This window comes from Gigantopelta aegis, chromosome 8 (genome assembly GCF_016097555.1).
Source record: "Gigantopelta aegis isolate Gae_Host chromosome 8, Gae_host_genome, whole genome shotgun sequence".
NCBI classification, from domain to species: domain Eukaryota; kingdom Metazoa; phylum Mollusca; class Gastropoda; order Neomphalida; family Peltospiridae; genus Gigantopelta; species Gigantopelta aegis.
This window is the reverse complement of record NC_054706.1, coordinates 22,176,347-22,195,221: the sequence shown is the minus strand read 5'-3', so window position 1 is coordinate 22,195,221 and position 18,875 is coordinate 22,176,347. Positions and strand designations below refer to the sequence as shown.

Sequence of the window (18,875 nt, the reverse complement as noted above, 5' to 3'; positions counted from 1 at the left end):
TGGTACGAATCAGCGTCGTGTTTCACTAGCCATCAAGCACATGGTAGTTGTGATACTTGCTCTAGTGATAGGGAAGAACCACTACGCCGCCGCATGGACTATGGACCGGATTTAAACACAATCTTTATAGCCAAGGGAGTTTTATGATGGTAATGGTAAGGTTGGGGAGCCTTAAATCATTACCGTAACGGGTGTTCTAAAGCAAGACACACACAGTACATAAAGATTAACAAACCATACTAATCTTAACACTGAATATTTAACTAAATATATTTAGTTTAAAATAAACATGTAACCTGCTCTATTGTTTTGCTCCAAGTATTCAAACCAGCCATTGCTATTTCTCGATTTTATTTTGTCACACAATATAGTTTTCTCGTGGTTTTAAAAAGACATTCTGCGTTTCTTGTCTTTGTTAAAATGCTGCAGGCTAACAGATACGTTTTAATGACTTAAGGTTCATAGTAAATACTTTTTTTTGCATAACATATATATATATATATATATATATATATATATATATATATATATGTTTTAATCGTCCTAGTGTTTATACCAGCTCGAACGTTATTTAATTCCAAAATATATATTAGGTTTCGTTAGTACGAAATTATTGGGAGACCAAATCTAGTTTGGGTTACTTACAAACATTAGGACGACAAGAAACACATAGCATAAAAGTATTTATCATATAATATCTTACATTTTCAGTGCAATCAAAGTATGTGATATTTTTAAGATCACATACTTTAAGAATTTGATAACTTTGCAAATTATTGTCCGAACCAAATTGTTAACAACTACGAAAAATTACTCTCCTACCTTTAATTGCCGTTGGATTTCCTCCAAAGTTTGTCCAGACACAAATCGCAAAAACCCCACTACAAATATACAGATTCCACACACGAGACTGCAACGATGTCGCCGATATTGTCTTTGCTGAGATTGCATAGGGAAAACTACATACAGTTTTCTGCCGTCTGCCATGTTGCTTCTTTATGGAATACTCTTCAAGAGGGGTGAAAGCCTCCAAAGTATGTGACACAATTAATATGAAATCGATGATCTCTAGTAGTATAATTAAAATAATAATAAAAAATAAATAAAATAATAATGACGTCATCACGTTTGCTTTTATATCATAACATGTTATGACGTTATTAGATTAAGTCCTATCCTTTCACCTTGAAGAATATTCCATAAAAAGTCAAAATGGCAGCTGATACAAAATTACATGCTTTTTTCCCTATGAGCTCTCAGCGAAGTCGATATAGGTGACATGGTTATCATCTGGTATGTGGAATCTGTGTCATTGTAATTGTTTTTTTCAAGATTTGTGTCTGGACAAACTTTGAAGGAAATCTAACGGCAATTAAAGGTAGGAGAGTAATTTTTCGTAGTTGTTAACAATTTGGTTCGGACAATAGATGTAAATTAATCGAGGTCACGGCACTAGGTTTATTGACATTTAAGCAAATGTACTTGTGTGACACTCCATAATTGACGTATGCATTCATAGTCATTAAATAAAAAAAACATTTCAATGGCAATTTGACACTAAACGATGTCCAGCGTTGAGAAAACCCCCACAAAAAACGTTAAGCCCTAGTTTGTTTTCATGTAAGGACATCCAAAATGACGTCATTCGAGTTTGACATCATTTCCATTCAAAAATACACCTCGCCACACATTCTTACGTCATTTGAATATCTAGCAATGGCGGACTGGAATTAAAGTTGCGTGTACAGTTTACAAAAACACGTTGTATTAAGCTTGAGATTATATGATAAAGAGATTATTACCTTCGTGTATTTCGGTATCATCAGTATCATATATTAGGAATACAAATAATTTTTATTCCTAATGTATGATATTGACGATACCAAAAAAGACTCTGGTAATAACCTCTCTTTATCCTGTAACTTACCAATGATATTCATGTCATAAACCCATGTGACAATTTTAGTGTATTAATCTAGTTAATGATGGTATGCAAATTTGCAAGGTCTCTAGGTAATGTGTTGTTGTTGATGGGTCATTTGCTTACAAGCCAACAAGACCTGTGTACCTGAGCTTTACGTTTTCAAAGATTTAGTTAAAATGCGTGACGTCAAACTACTTTGTGCTAATCGTGATAACGTCATATTGCCGATGGCGGCGACTTTAGTACTGTGATTCACTGAAAATTTAATTCAAATGTTATTTTAGAAATGTTATAGGATAAACAAAAGTGGCTACTCGTGTTTTTTAATATGTTGATATTTTTCATATTAAAAAATACTCGTGACGAATCCGCTATATCAACACTGATATTGTAAACAATAAATTATATTTAATATGTAGCTATAGTTATAAAACGATTTTATTAGTTGGAAACATCTTAAAATGCACTAAACTCAGTACAATCCCTTTAAGCGTCATTTTAGGCTTTCATTGCCACAAAATGCTTTATACGTTCAAGGGTTACCTCTAGTCTCGAAGCAGGAAAACATTATCGTCAAGAGGCTGTGAATTAAATAAGAAAACTATGTCAAACTCTTCCTTATTTTAGCATGCCAGAAATAAGCACACACACACACACAAATAAAATCGAAAAACACATCTATAAATTGTCAAGAAAAATAAAAACAATATTTTCAAAAGACAACACTGATCGTATGTTGAGCGATATACAATGTATTGGTGGCAACGCTTTCCTTCGCCATTGTCATCCATCACTTTATGCTACTCGGTTCAGCGATCAATACTGTAGTTACAGACTGGACGTGGTGATTATTGTTATAAGCACTATGGAAAAAAAAAATAGAAGAAAGTATACAGCAGCTGAGCTACGCTGTTGAGTCCATCACGCTTCTACTTAAGGCTCTTCAAGTTTATCAGTATTGACGCAGGTTTCAATCATATATATCTCTTGTTGATGGCACCAAGATTTGCTTTGGTTTTACGGTGAAGTATTCGTTTGTAGCAACCCAATCGAACTTTATTATAACTGCAGCACCAATAACGGCTTCTCCACTGCAAAAAAAGGTAATACGATTCGCACAGCGATGAGATTGGCGCTAATGCTAAAATAGTATCTCGCTTAGAATCGTCTGAACACTTAGGAACGGTAAAGACATTATATGGTCAATCGATTCCATGAAAGTTAAATTCGACCAGCCAGTGCCGAAAGTCAGGATTGCAAAATTCACCGGTACCAATCTGCAACAGATTAATTTTGCACATCGTCCTATCCCAGCCTATGTGCATACCATCACCAAATGGAAGATGACTATTCTCAATAAATTGGCATTTACTGAACTCTAATTTGCTAAGTTGTTCTCCTGTCGCATAACAAATTGGTTTTTGCCACAATCTGTGGCGACCGCGAGTTCACAGCCATTTAGCTATCGGGCGCAGTCTATAGGCGGACTTGTAGATGACAAGATGACGCTACGACTCTCGGGGACTGTCCTTCGGAGCGCGCGGAGCTGGAATTAAAATAGCGATCGGGAAAATAGGATACGACGGTGCCTGTCGACGTTCGCCGATCTGGTTTCGTGACAGGACAATTTACCTTTCGCAACAGAGTAATGGAGTTTAAAAGTTTAAGGACTTTGTGTCAGATGGAATCGAACGATTGTGTAATCTGATATAGGAGAATCTTGTGTGACAATAGAGGTGATTTCTTCATTTAAGTAGAGTTTAAATTTGTTTAGCGGCTTATTTTTTTTTTTTACATTTTGTCTATTCATCTATTTGAAATGTATCCGAGATAAATTCATGTTGTATGCATATAGAAATTTGAAAACAAATCGTATTATATTGGAATGCATTGTTTACTCATTTCGGCATTTAAAAAATATAATGTACCCCATACTGTTTATAACTTAAACATTTTGAAAACGTCAGACGAACTGCACGACAGTTTGTGCATAACCATTATTTACCATATCGATAAACGTTCCTCAAATATATAGCTATTTCAGTTAATAAAATGTTTGCCATTTGTAAGCAATAGCAGTAGTCTAGATCTAGATCTTTTTAATTAATATGATAGAGATAAGCACACTTTTATTCAATATTTTAGTTTTGCTAAAAAGATTAATTCTTGATTTATAGAACAATACATAGCTAATCGTTAGATCATTGTCAAACTGTCCGCCTATTGTATTCAGTCATTTAAAGGTACATGTTCGTTTTGTTCACAAAGTTTGGTAATTGCAAATTTTATGATCATTATGGCTTCTTGCTTCAAATATTAATTTCTGCGTATACATGACAACCAGAATTGGTTACGTTCATTCGTTAAATCATAGTCTGTTATTCCCCCTCTCTCACTCCCTCTCTCTCGCCCCCCCTCCTCTCTCTCTCTCTCACTCTCTCTCTCTCTCTCTCTCTCTCTCTCTCTCTCTCTCTCTCTCTCTCTCTCTCTCTCTCTCTCTCAGTCTCATGCAACACGAGGAATGGGAAGCTATGCAATTGAAATAAATAAATACAATTGCTTTCTTTTCGGATTTTTCAGAATGAGTATTAACCTGAAAATTATGACATTGTACATAGCCAGTTGTTGTAGACTCCCAGAACAATTATTTAATTTTGTCTACACTATTTAAGCGCGAACAATTAAATACCCTTAAAGGTTTCACATGTAAATCATATCAATGATTTCATCTGTATACATGCATTTTGTTTTACTATGTGCCATCAAGATGTTTTATATTTTCACCAGTTCAAGAAACCCAGATACATAGTGGAATATGTACCTTTAACATGACTGTAGCCTGTTAGAAAAGATATGTCCGTGAAATGTAATATGGGTTTTCTCTTACTGCCAGCTGCGTACGACTAACTGGATGCTACTAAGATGGCGACAAAACAACTTTGTTACATCTACCTACTAATGATACCATCGTGGTTTTACTACCCGTCAGGTAAGAGTTAGTACCATCCTAGAAATATTAATGTAAATACGATTATTTAAGCGTTAGTACAATCCTAGAAATATCAATGTAAATATGATTATTTAAGAGTTCGTACAATCCTAGAACTATCAATGTAAATACGATTATTTAAGAGTTAGTACCATCCTAGAAATATTAATGTAAATACGATTATTTAAAAAATAGAAGGAAAAAATGCGATACAGATGTGGAAAGTAAACAAACAAGAAGAGAGGTAAGTTTATTTATGTATAATGGATTACGATTATTTAAGAGTTTGTACAATCCTAGAAATATTAACGTAAATAAGATTATTTAAGAGTTTGTACAATCCCAAAAACATTAACGTAAATACGATTATTTAAGAGTACAATTCTAGAAATATTGATGTAAATACGATTATTTCAAAGTTCGTACAATCCTAGAAATATTAATGTAAATACGATTATTTAAGAGTTAGTACAATCCTAGAAATATTAATGTGAATACGATTATTTAAAAAGTTCGTACAATCCTAGAACTATCAATGTAAATACGAATATTTAAGAGTTAGTACCATCCTAGAAATATTAATGTAAATACAATTATAAAAAAAAAAATAGAAGGAAAAAACGCGATACAGATGTGAAAAGTAAACAAACAAGAAGAGAGGTAAGTTTATTTATGTATAATGGATTAAAACGTAAAACATAGCTAAAAAATTAAAATACCAAAAATACGTTTATGTTAAAGGCATGCAAAAATGCACCAGATCCACAACAGATGCATGTCAAATATAGATACATATAAGCTATATAAAATGTATAGTGAATCGAAACGAAACTTCACTTATAATGAGAACGCCATTAATATCAAATACAAAAACTGAGATACGATTTGCAAAAAAACCCCAAAACCCCACAAATGTGCAAAAACAGATATGATATGCAATCTGACACTCAAACGCACGCACGCGAATAAAAACAGATCTGAAGCAGCGGAAGTACGATAAATAAAGACAGCTATTATATAGCAAACCAGCAATACAATATGTAATAACAAGAGACATAATGTGTAAAAACAGAGATATTATATGTGAATCAAAATATGATAGGAGATACCATATACGCAAATATCAACATAGAAAAGTTGTGTGCGTCATTATGTTAAAAACGTTGTGCTATTAATTTTGCATCAAAAACACAATGGATGAAATTAGTTTGATTAATGTCACCGTGGCATTACCCGTTGGCAAGATAGTGTTACAAATTACTAATAAACACTACTTCGCATAGCCACTTAGTAATGTAATAGCCATGGTGTCAACAATGTGTTTAGTTGAAATGAAGAAGGAAATTAATATTTTTATCTCCGATTTCCTTAAGGCATAGGAAATTAATATTTGTTTAACGAAACCTCAGCATATTTGTGCAATATATGACATTTTGTGCAGAGAGGGAGTGAGATATTTGATACAGAACGAGAGAGAGAGAGAGAGAGAGAGAGAGAGAGAGAGAGAGAGAGAGAGAGAGAGAGAGAGAGAGAGAGAGAGAGAGAGAGAGAGAGAGGGATGAGAGAGAGGAGAGAGAGAGAGAGAGAGAGAGAGAGAGAGAGAGAGGGATGGATAGCGTAGAAGGGAAGGAGGAAACCCACTGCAGCCACAAATTTGACATTTTGTACAGAGAGGGAGTAGGCATTTGGAACAAAGAGAGAGAGAGAGAGAGAGAGAGAGAGAGAGAGAGAGAGAGAGAGAGGAGAGAGAGAGAGAGAGAGAGAGAGAGAGAGAGAGAGCCCATTGCCGCCACATAGGCTTATTCTATCGAAAAACAGCAAGGGATCCTTTCTATACACATTCCCATAATCATGACAGTACATACTACGGTCTTTGATATTTGATGTACCAGTCGTGGGGCAGAAGTTGGGACGAGACAAAAAAAAAAAAAAAAAAAAGAGTCCATCGAGAAAGATCGATCCTACGACCCTTCGTACTCAAGATGAGTCGATTATAACTGACCTGCATCCCGTGCCCTGTAGTCACTTAAAGACTCGAGTCAAACTCCATTATCCTGCACGTAAGTGGCTGGTCATTCATTCAATAGTACGTGGCAGAGTCTCTTCTATATCTTCCTCATTTATCACAAATCATGAAATGTGAGCAAACTTGTCAAAGAACACTCACAACCTCCCACTTCTCTCCGAGAAAACAAAAGTTTGTTTTTGTTTAACGACACCACCAGAGCACATTGATTTATTCATCATCGGCTGTTGGATGTCAAACACATGGTCATTTGGCCACTCATAGAGAGGAAACCCGCCACATATTTTTTTTCATTAGTATCAAGGGATCTTTTATATACACCACCCCACAGACAGGATGGCACATACCACGGCATTTGATATACCAGTCGTGATGCACTGGCTGATGGACGAGAAATAACATAATGGGCCCGACAAAACAGTAGCCCCAAAATAACAACATCAAAATAATAATAATAATAATAATAATAATAATAATAATAATACATTTTTAAAAATACCGCTTATCCCACCAAACACAAACAACAGTCCTCCCCAACAAAACAAAACAAACAAACAACTACAACATTCATCCCAAAGTAGAAACGTACAATCCATTAGTATTAAATGTACATTAAGAATAGTTCAGCCTTTTACAAAAGTAACACATAGCGTTTAAATAAATAATGCAACTTTGCCGGTTTACACCGGTTTGCGTTTTTTCTACTTGACGAAAAGAGATACCTTTAGTTTAAAATTTACATTTCGCTATTAAAAACGAAACCAACCATGATTAGCCAAGTAAAACAAATTACTGAAAAAGTTTCAAAACATATACAAAATTAAAAAGATCAGACGATCTAGTATAGTATAGTTTATTAGCTTTAAGCCTTACGGCTCATAGGCATATACATATACATTCAATAAACAATGATACAAACAGATAATATATACAATGGGTGATTGTGTAATTGGAGGATGGACAGTTATATATGCTTAGAACGTAAAAAAGGTTGCATGTTTGAGAAATTTACAGAGATTACATAGTTCTTTTCTGTTTTGAACTGATAATAATTGTACAATTTTAAACATAGATGGTTTGAACCAATAATATTTTTTTTTATGTAAGTAATTCGTAAACCTGTATACAATGGACATATCAGAATAAAATGGTATTCGTCTTCTATATCGTCCTTATTGCACAATTTACATTTTCTTTCCGATCTTTCCATACCATAATATCTTCCTTGTTCAATGAGCAATTGATGGGAAGATACACGAAATTTTGTAATAAGCGTGGCATAACATTCAGGAATTGATATTCTAAGATAATATTGCAAACAAAAAGTGTCTATCAGCAGTTTATATAATGTACATTTTGGAGATTTGTCTATTGTAGCATCTTTCTCTTGAATACACTGGTCCGTTAGACGTATTTCTAAACATTTTAAAAATGAGTTAGCACTATCTACATGCTGACTACACCAAACATCTCCGAAACCTATTGATAGTAGTAAATATCTTACCTGGTATAGCCAATTAGAGGGATTCATGTGTTCTAACATATCTTCATATAACGATTTTAAGATACAATTTCTGGTTTGTAGTAATTTCAACCAATATTTAACTATTCTAATTTTTCGCATAATACTTAAAGGAACTCTTCCAAGTTCTGTCAAAACAACTACATTTGTGGTGCATTTCTTGACATTCAAAATTCGTTTACAAAAATCCATATGTACATGTTCAATATCATGAGCAGGATGAAAACCCCATATTTCGCATCCATAATTTAAAACACTAGAAACATAGGTATCGAAAACGTGCAACTTCGTGTCCTTATTAAGGCATAGATTATTACACATTCTTGAAATGTGATTCATACATTTTCTCCCATGTGAAGCAATTACCCTTTATGATATAGTAAACTTCCATTAAAATTCAATGTCAATCCAAGGTAATTAAAACAATCAACAATTTCAATTAGGTCATCGTTATATATCCATGATTCTTTAACAGTTATTTTACCTCTATTTCTGAATACAACAATTTTTGTTTTATCTATATTAACACTGATGTTCCATTTTGTACTATATGCATAGAGCACATCAAGCATTTTCTGAAGACCTTCTACTGTCTCTGATAAAAGAACAGTGTCATCAGCATACATTACAAGAAACAACGAAATATCGTGTACATACATTGGCTCACATAAGCCACTAATTAGCTCATTTTCAAAATCATTAATATACATAGAAAAAACAAAAATGGTGATAACGCTTCGCCTTGCATTAGTCCAGTATTACAATTAAAATAGTCTGAAAACTGAGACTGATACTTGACACATGTCTTCAAACCGTCATACATCGATTTTATAATATTATAGAGTTTGCCGGTAATACCGCAACGTGCTAACTTAAATAATAATTTACATCGATTTACACTATCAAACGCTTTTCTATAGTCTACAAAACAGCAATACAATTTCTTTTTACTCGCCAGCATTTTCATAATAACAGCATGGAGTGCAAAAATCGCATCAGTTGTGCCGTAGCCTGGTTTAAAACCAAACTGGGCATCTGTAATAACATTGTTTTCGTCTGACCACTTTAACAATCTATTATTTAAAATTGCAGTGAAAACTTTTTCCAGAGAGCTGACAAGTGTAATACCTCTGTAATTATTTGTATCATTTACGTTACCTTTCTTATATAGAGGAATTACAATACCTTCCGACCAACTTGAAGGAAATATCCCACTATCAAATATAACATTAAAAATTCGAGTCAAAAAAGGAACAAATACATATTGGAACGTAATAAAATATTCATTAAGTAAATGGTCTTTTCCTGGTGATTTTCGTGATTTTAAATGTCGTATTACTGTGTGAACCTTTTCTTCAGTGATTGGGCAGTCGAGCTCTGCGTAAGTGCCCTCGTCGTGTTCTTCTGCAGCATCTGGAGGGTCGTCTGTGTTACTGGCTAAATCTTTAAAATGTTTTAAAAAATCATCCAGAGATAAATCTGTTTTCGGTTCACGTTTGCGCTTTTTAAATAAACTAAAGAACTGCCGAGGATTACATTTTCTTAGGAAACCAATCTTAATGCCTTCAAATCTCAAGTAATTTCTTTTAACTCTACGCTCATAAGTCTTGTATATACGTTTAGCTAAAACTAAAGCTTGCCTATTGTTTACATTACGTTCAGTATTAAAAACATGCAAAGAATTTCGATAACCATTGCATAATGTTCTGCATCTATCATCAAACCATGGCTTATTAGTGTGAATAGATTTCACGTGTGTATGGCTATGGAACAGCTTGGATGTTTTCAAACAGTATGGCTCAAAAATGTCATTAATTAGAGATGTAAAGTCCACAAGCCCTTCGCTGACAGACGTTTCGGATGACTGCATGTTGTCAATACACTCATGCATGTCGCTGGATTTCTCATACAGTTTTCGCTTCATTTCCTCTAATTTGTCAGCGCTCCATACGTAAGATGTAGAAACTGATACGTCATCAACAATAGGACCGCAGTCATGAAGTTATTTATAGTTCATAGTAAACGCTATAGGTGCATGATCTGACCACTCATTAAAATCGCACACATGCAGTTCAGAAATTGTATCCACGTTATCTTTGTGTTCAAGAACGTAATCTATTACACTTGAACCTAAATGGTTGTAAAAAGTAAAACGGCCACATTCGTCACCTGGCAAACGACCATTGCTTATGCGTAAACCTGTAGTTTTACACAACGTTATTAATTTTCTACCAAAAGAATTAACGGTGGCGTCTTCGGTTACACGTTTCTTCATCGCCCTGTCAGCGTCATACATCATAAATTCCGATAAAATATCTAATACTGGTTTACCTACAACATCTGTTTCTATATAGTCAACCTGATTGCCCACACGACTGTTAAGGTCACCAGCAACAATAACTGTACCAAGTTCACAGAACTCGCAAACATCATTCAAAATACAATCAAATATATCGCTGTTGTATATCTTATAAAACACGTTGTTTTCATGGGGTAAGTACGAGAAGCATATATACACATTAGACGAAAATAGTTGTTCGATTTTAAACCAAATTAATGAATCTTCCACATATTTTACAATCGAAACTACATGTGATAAACGTTGCTTGTACAACACGACAAGACCCCCACCTTTACCTTTACTTCTAGGAAAACACTTGCATTCATATTCGTTATTGAATAACTCTAGATCTAGTTCGGTATCGCTTTTGATCCAACATTCACATAGAAATATAATGTCATATTGCATTAATAGTTCAACAAATTGCTTATCGTAAAATTTATTTTCAACGTTCCTGTTTATGTTCCACGATAAGACCCGAAGTCTAACGTCTTGCGAAATGGGGATCGAAAAAAGTGTGTGAAGTGTGTATAGCTTGTGTATCGTCGTTCTTGACTGCTGATAGCTCAGCGTATCTATGACCTTATGCTGCTGAATGGATGTGTTAATATTGGTCTAGCTATAGTTGCAGCCAACAAGGACCGAATGAAATTGTCAGTGTTGTGTTGTGTTGTGTTGTGTTGTGTTTTGTGTGTGTGTGTGTGTGTGTGTGTGTGTGTGTGTGTGTGTGTGTGTGAAAGAGACATACATATACATATATATATATATACATATACATATATATATATATATATATATATATATATATATATATATATACAGTCAAACCTGTCCTAGCGGCCACCTGTACTAAGCGGTCACCTGCCTTAAGCGGCCACTTTGCCCTCCCGAACGATTTATAATGTAAATTCACCTGCAATAAGCGGTCACCTGTCTAACGCGGCCAGCGGCCACCTACTTCGAATCCCAAATCGCTAAGATACCTGTATTAAGCGGCCATAACAAAGTTTTACACTTATATAAAAGGGATATTTTAACAACAGCGATAAGGTGCAGCAAATAACCGATCTTCACACCTTCAGGAATACTAGTACGTACTAGTACCCATTCAGTCTCGACATCTCCACTCTGTGTCAATTAAGAAAGTATGACTCTGGCATGCATAGTGTGTGTGTGTGTGTGTGTGTATGTGTGAAGGGGGATTCGTGTTTGTGCCAAAACCATAGCATGGCATTACTAGAAATATAGACAATGGCTATAACTGAAATGTAATATATATATATATATATATATATAGGGCACCTGCTTCAGAAGCAGAAAGTAATGACTTCGATTACAGAACACGCATACACTATGTATGGCATTGCCATGGCATTAAAGTCTTAGACTCCATTTGAATCTTGAGTCTAGACTTGTAATGGTTTTATACGCACGGTGCATAACAATCTTTAACAGCAGCTATGACGTCATCATTGGAAGAACATTTTCTCTCCCATAATTCGGCTTTCAGTTTAGGAATAAAGTTAGTCTGAGCGTGCAAGAACAGGCAACTAAGAAGCGGGTTGGAAAGTAGCTTGGACCATATTCATTAGCAGCAGACATTGAGCTCGTTAGATGTTACGGAGAAGTTCCTGATAATATGTCTCTTCTTAAGCACGCCTCTTCTCTTGTGCAGTTTGTCGTAATACTAATATCTCTCTCCCTGTCAGCAGATAGAACCATTTGTAGTTTTCTGTTCCAATAATTGCTCTTCAACTGGTATACAAAGGCGCTGCTCATATGTAGTCATCGGCTAATTGCAAGGACTGATCTGGAATGTACGTGAAAACATCCTCTGCCGCAACATAGGTCACCTTTACCTTTAAAGTCGAAATTGTATTTTTGTTCTCACAAGCGGTCAAACGACAGCATAGGAAAAACTATAGTAGAGTGAATATTTATAATGACAAGATGTCAGCAGAACTTCCTCGTTATATATATATTCAAATCAAATATACAGACAAGACGATCAAATATACAGACAAGACGATCAAATATATACAGACAAGACAATCAAATATACAGACAAGACAATCAAATATAGCTATACAATATTTTTGTGTCAGTATTTTTCATAGTATTTAGTGATATTGGAGATGTATTTCTATGGTTTACAACATTTTCTTTAATTTCAGAAATGAATTTTGAAATTTTACAGAGAGTGTTTATTGATTTGTAAACCTTTTGCGTATATGAAATATTTATATTTAATTGAAGAATTGTATTCAAACTGTTTATCTCCAATATCATTTCCTTCGCACAGTGTACATACTCTGTTTTTGACGGGGGTTACTGTTCCAACGTCTTGTTTCTATGGGTAAATAATGGTTACATATTCTGGATTTTAGAAGGATGGTCCAAAATTTTGTTTCAATAAAATAATTTTCCAAAGTTAAGCTTTTAATAACAAATCACATGCGTTTAAATGCCTTTACACGTTGAATCGATGTCGTTATCCCAGATGTGTAAATACTGGTCAAATCGCCTTCGTTTAGCATGTTCAGTTTGTTGGTTTGTGTCAGGGAAGATTTTCAACATACAGACAATGGACACGACAAAGCTGTTTAAATAAGCGTATTTGGGTTTTAGTCACTTGTAATTTAAGAAGACTCACTTTGCAGAAGACTCCCTTTTCATAAAATTAACTAGTAAATGAGAGATTGTTTGTGGATATACCTTTAACTCTGTGTGTCCAAATTCTATAATTCTGCGATCAGTAATTCGTTTTAGCAGCTTTCGACCAAGTTTCCCATGTGAAATAAAATTAGATTAGCTTTTTAACCGGCAATAAGCGTCTCAGGAATGTGAAGTTAATATTTTCATATATTTTATCCACATTTTCGTATCCTCAGATTTTACAGCCATATAAAAATTAATGAGTCAAATAATTTAAATTTACAATCTAATGGTAACTTATTATCATTCGAGCTAGAGAAACCTAAATATATTGCTTTAGCTGCACACTGAGTTAAAAAAAAATTGTTGTTATTATTTTGAAATTGTTTTGTTGGTGACATTTTAACCTAAATATTTATACTGTTTAACATTTTCATGAGGCCTTTCTCCGAGAGTGAACCCTTTTTTATAGTCATTTGCATTTCCTTTAAATAGACAGGATTTGAGGCCTTGGTACAGTTGTTTTGATCATCCTATTTATGTAATACTTCAATATCATATCATTTTGAAATCACGAAAGGCGCAAACTATTTTTCTTTTCTTTTTAAAATATGTGGCTGAATTTGTCATAGTCGGTCATATAATATATATATTTTTCACAGACGTCATCACTAATCAAACAGAGAATGACTAATCAATTTATTCGATCCATGTATGCTGTATTCAACAATTCTCCAAAATGTCTGTTATACAAATTCGTTGTTAATAATTATTGCTTACACCCTTATCTTCAGAAACCTATTGCCCTGACATACAAACATATTTTGAGTAAATATAGATTATCTTCCCATAACCTCTTTATAGAAACGGGCAGATACTACACTGTTAACAGAAATAATAGAATCTGTAGTCTGTGCAATATGAATGTAGTAGAAGACGAACATCACTTTGTTCTAGAGTGTCCTTTTTACAGTACCATAAAATATAAATATATTAAACCTTTTTATTATAATAAACCATCAACATTTACATTAACACAACTGCTGTCCAGCGACAATTCAAAACAGCTAATTAAACTGTCTAAGTATTTGAACACTGCTACCACGCATAGAACAGACAACATTGATATATGATATATGTTATTATATTGTATGTTATTGCTATGCATGTATTATCCATTTACTATAGAATTTTATCGATTGTAACCCGATGCTACATACCATTCCCCGCATTGTGCACATTATATTATTTTATATATAAATATGTATGTATGCCTATAAAATGTATATTTTTTGGCAAACATAAAATGTGTAAACACCTCACTCAGCGGACATTAAGAAACCAGTCGTGGACCACTATCATTAACTGATCTCTACAGTGGAATGCACTTATAGCTATACACCTAATTTATTATTACATACCTTAATGTCCATACTACACTGCAGTTGTTAACACATTTGTTTGCAAACCACATCAATGTATCACCATCTGGTGATAACAGTAATAAAATTAACCTCTGTTCGTTCACAATGTCTAGCTTCTAATGAATGTCTAGTCCTTAAATATCTGCTGTGGCAGTTGGCGCAGGAACGCGTATTTTAACTTCAGTTGCAGATGAGCTCTGGCGCTTGGTTTCCATACTTTTTTTTATGGGGACACTGTCGCGAACGGTCAGCGTCGATCTGCGTCGGGTTGGCGATAAATGTGTCAGAGTTAAAGTTTGTTTTGTTTAATAAAACCACTAGAGCACACTGATTTATTAATCGTCGGCTGTTGGATGTCAAACAGTTGGTAATTTCGACTTGTAGTCTTCAGAAAAAAAAGAACTCGCTACATTTTTGCATCATTCATTTCAACTTATTTTCGTGCTTATATCAAATTAAGGTTCAAGCAAGCTGTCCTGGACACACACACGTCAGCTATCTGGGCTCTCTGTCTAAGACAGTAGGTTAGTGGTTAGTTGTTAGTGAGAGAGAAGAGGGTGTAGTGGTTTTACACCTACCCATGAGTCGTTAAAACACGCTCTGGGTGGGAGCCGGTACCGGCTGCGAATCCAGTACCTACCAGCCTTATGTCCGATAGCTTAACCACGACACCACCGAGGCCGGATTTTACACCAGTAGCAAAATATATTTTATATGCACTTTCCCACAGACAGCACAATTCATACCACGACCTTTGATATACTACTAGTCAGTGGATCACTGGTCGGGACGGGATAATACCCAATTGGTCCACCAAGGAGGCTCGATCCTACGACCCATGCACCTCAGGCGAGCACTCTACTAGGTATCCATCAGTCGTTATTTTTGTAATAGATTAACATTGCCCTTGATAGTGGCAACTCTACCATCTGAGCTAGATCCCGCCCCGCGAGAACAATGTGTCCGGCACAGTCCGTTTGCGTCATTCTGCGTCGGATGTCGACGAGTTACAGATATGATGGAAACCAGGTGTGAAACACTTTATTATCGGTAATGGAACTGCACAGGGAGAAAGCTATTATGATTCAATGGAGATAGTGTATTTTCAATAACTTTTTATCGTTTTAAACTAGGTATCCATCAGTCGTTATGTTTGTAATAGATTAAAATTGCCATTGATAGTGGCTATCATAATGTGGTTCTTAGCTCGGTTAAATGCACCATTCAGCAAGCTTTTATACCGCTTCACTTTGTTTTGTGTTTGTTTTTTATTTGTGAGTTTGTTTGTTTGTTTTGTTGTTGATATTTTATTACTTTTGCTTTATTATTTTTTTTTTGCATTTTTGTTGTCTGTTTTTTATTTTTTTTTTTTTTTTTTTATTGGATGACCAGCGGAACTGACGAACCTGTTTAGGTCGTGATACGTTTTACAGCCAGTTAGGATCATAAGACTCAGATGTTAAAACGCTCACTGGCTCACATGAGTGGTTTTAGAGTAGAAACCTACCATCTCTTCTTTAATTGGTTGAATGAAACTTGACTTAAAAAATTGTGATTCTTAGATATGTACCACGTGTCATATAATTTAAATTAATAATGGCCAATGCCCATCCCATGAAAAGTAAAATAGTCTTGAAAACCGTTTCAATTATTTAATCTGGATTCGAAAACTTCTGTTAGCAAACGGTTATCACAAAATGGACACAGAGATCATCATTTATATAACACAACGAATGAAAGAAAGAAAGAAATGTTTTATTTAACGACGCACTCAACACATTTTATTTACGGTTATATGGCGTCAGACATATGGTTAAGGACCACACAGATTTTGAGAGGAAACCCGCTGTCGCCACTGCATGGGCTACTCTTCCGATTAGCAGCAAGGGATCTTTTATTTGCGCTTCCCATAGGCAGGATAGCACAAACCATGGCCTTTGTTGAACCAGTTATGGATCACTGGTCGGTGCAAGTGGTTTACACCTACCCATTGAGCCTTGCGGAGCACTCACTCAGGGTTTGGAGTCGGTATCTGGATTAAAAATCACATGCCTCGACTGGGATCCGAACCCAGTACCTACCAGCCTGTAGACCGATGGCCTACCACGACGCCACCGAAGCCGGTACACACAACGAATGAATATCAAACTTAAGTTTTTATTTTAACTTTCAGAACCGTCGGTTTAAAGTCCTCATTGGACTCGGGCTTTATCCCGTTCCAACCTATGTCCCTCCACTGGTAGGGGAATATATAAGAAACTGCATATACACAAGACGTACTTTTTGCTTTATCGGTAGGAGTAGCCTGTTTCCCATCTTTTATTCTGTGACCAGTCGATCCCCGTTAGGCTATTTCTCGTCCCACCCAGTGCACCATGGCTGGTATATCAAAGGCCATGGTTTGTGCTATCCTGTCTATGGGATGGTACATATAACAGATCCCTTACTACTAATGTAAAGAATGTAGCGGGTTTCCACTCTAAGACTATATGTCAAATTACCAAATGTTTGACATACAATAGCCGATGACTAATGTATTAATGTGCTCTAGTCGTATCGTAAAACAAAACAAACTTTAACTTTCTTTTGACCAGTTATCGAAATATATATGATAGACACCAGAATAGCCGTAATTTAAAATGTGTTGGGCGTATCGTTAAGCAAATATTCCATTCCTCCTTTGTTGTTTGTTGTTTTGTTTTGCTGTTTGTTTGTTTGTTGTTGTTGTTTTTTAAATTGTTGTTTTATTTGTTTCGAATGAGTTAATTATATAACTAATATTTTCATTTACTTACCTTTTGTGACACCCAATAGCTGATTTTTAATTAAACAATTTTGTGTGTGCCGGGGTGTCGTTAAACATTCATTCATTCATTGCGTTAAAGTTTTATTCCAGCGATAATCTGATTGGCCGAGTGAAAAGTCATCTGAACTGCGTTCATTTTGTCACGAACGCTCGGTGTCATTGAAGGTAGCACTATACCAATTACTTTTGATAGAGAAGTTAACACCACAAGTCCTGTGATTGGTTATAAATGTGAGTGTGTTGGTTGTAAAAAAAAATTTGTTTCATCTGGGCTAAAAATGTATACAATTTTAATTCATCTAGTACCACTGTGTCAAGTAGCCTTGTGCTTGGAACATGTATGGGGTACATATAAAAAAAAGTACTCAAATTTTGTACGAAACTAGGAGTGTTATAAAAACATCTGGTTATACCGAAAATGAGCCATGAAAGGTACCATTTTCTGCAGTTAATACTTTGAGGTAGGGGTTGTAGTACTGATATTTATAGGTCATAGTTTGGTTGATATATTGCATATAGTGTTTGTAAACACAAACGTTAACATGGTCGCCTATGGGATTTGAATTGGTATATTTTAACCTGAAGAATCCTCACTAGACTGGTTATGGCGCTTATTGTTAAATGAATGTGACAGACCGGCAACCGGTCAATCATTTAGCAGGAGATCGAGGTCGTGTCATTGTCCTGAACGTTACCCTGCATTCAGGACAAAATTGGGAACTTTTTCTTTTTCTTTTCTATTGTTCTTCTTTTGTATTTAGTGTGTGTGTGTGTGTGTGTGTGTGTGTGAGAGAAAGAGAGAGAGAGAGAGAGAGAGAGAGATAGAGAGAGAGAGAGAGAGAGAGAGAGAGAGAGAGAGGGGGGGGGGGGGGGTTTGTTTGTTTTAATACTGATGAGGAAATACAATCGATGTTGTTCACGCCTGTATCAAGAGTGGTTGTTTACATGTCTTGTTGTACCAGTACGCCACCTCTGTTATAAGCTATAGAATGTGCTTGACTCATTAAAGAGCAATCAATAACTTATTCCTCTATATCTGTCCCCAGGGTGAATACAATGTGAACATTGTTGACAGATAGCTAGGCACCAAGTGTCGGTCGCCACCTTCCATTAACATAAATAAATACGATTCGCCTTGCTACTGGTCGACTGTTATGTTGCCTTCGGGTGTGTTCGGAAATTGATTTT

The 18,875-nt window shown here is 35.2% G+C and overlaps 1 protein-coding gene across 2 annotated transcripts in view; it reads left to right on the top strand.

Annotated features, from left to right (window-relative positions):
• LOC121379960 (neuronal acetylcholine receptor subunit alpha-10-like) overlaps positions 1 to 18,875 on the top strand; it is an 83,292-nt gene that overhangs the window by 40,701 nt on the left and 23,716 nt on the right. Inside the window, exons 1-2 of one of the 2 annotated variants that reach the window (XM_041508657.1) lie at positions 3,414 to 3,660; positions 4,818 to 4,913. The exons of the other annotated variant lie outside the window; for it this stretch is intronic. Coding sequence (XP_041364591.1) covers positions 4,847 to 4,913 — 67 coding nt within the window. The 5' untranslated portion in view covers positions 3,414 to 3,660; positions 4,818 to 4,846. Of the gene's footprint in view, positions 1 to 3,413; positions 3,661 to 4,817; positions 4,914 to 18,875 lie in introns of those variants that run through there. 2 annotated transcript variants of the gene reach the window in all.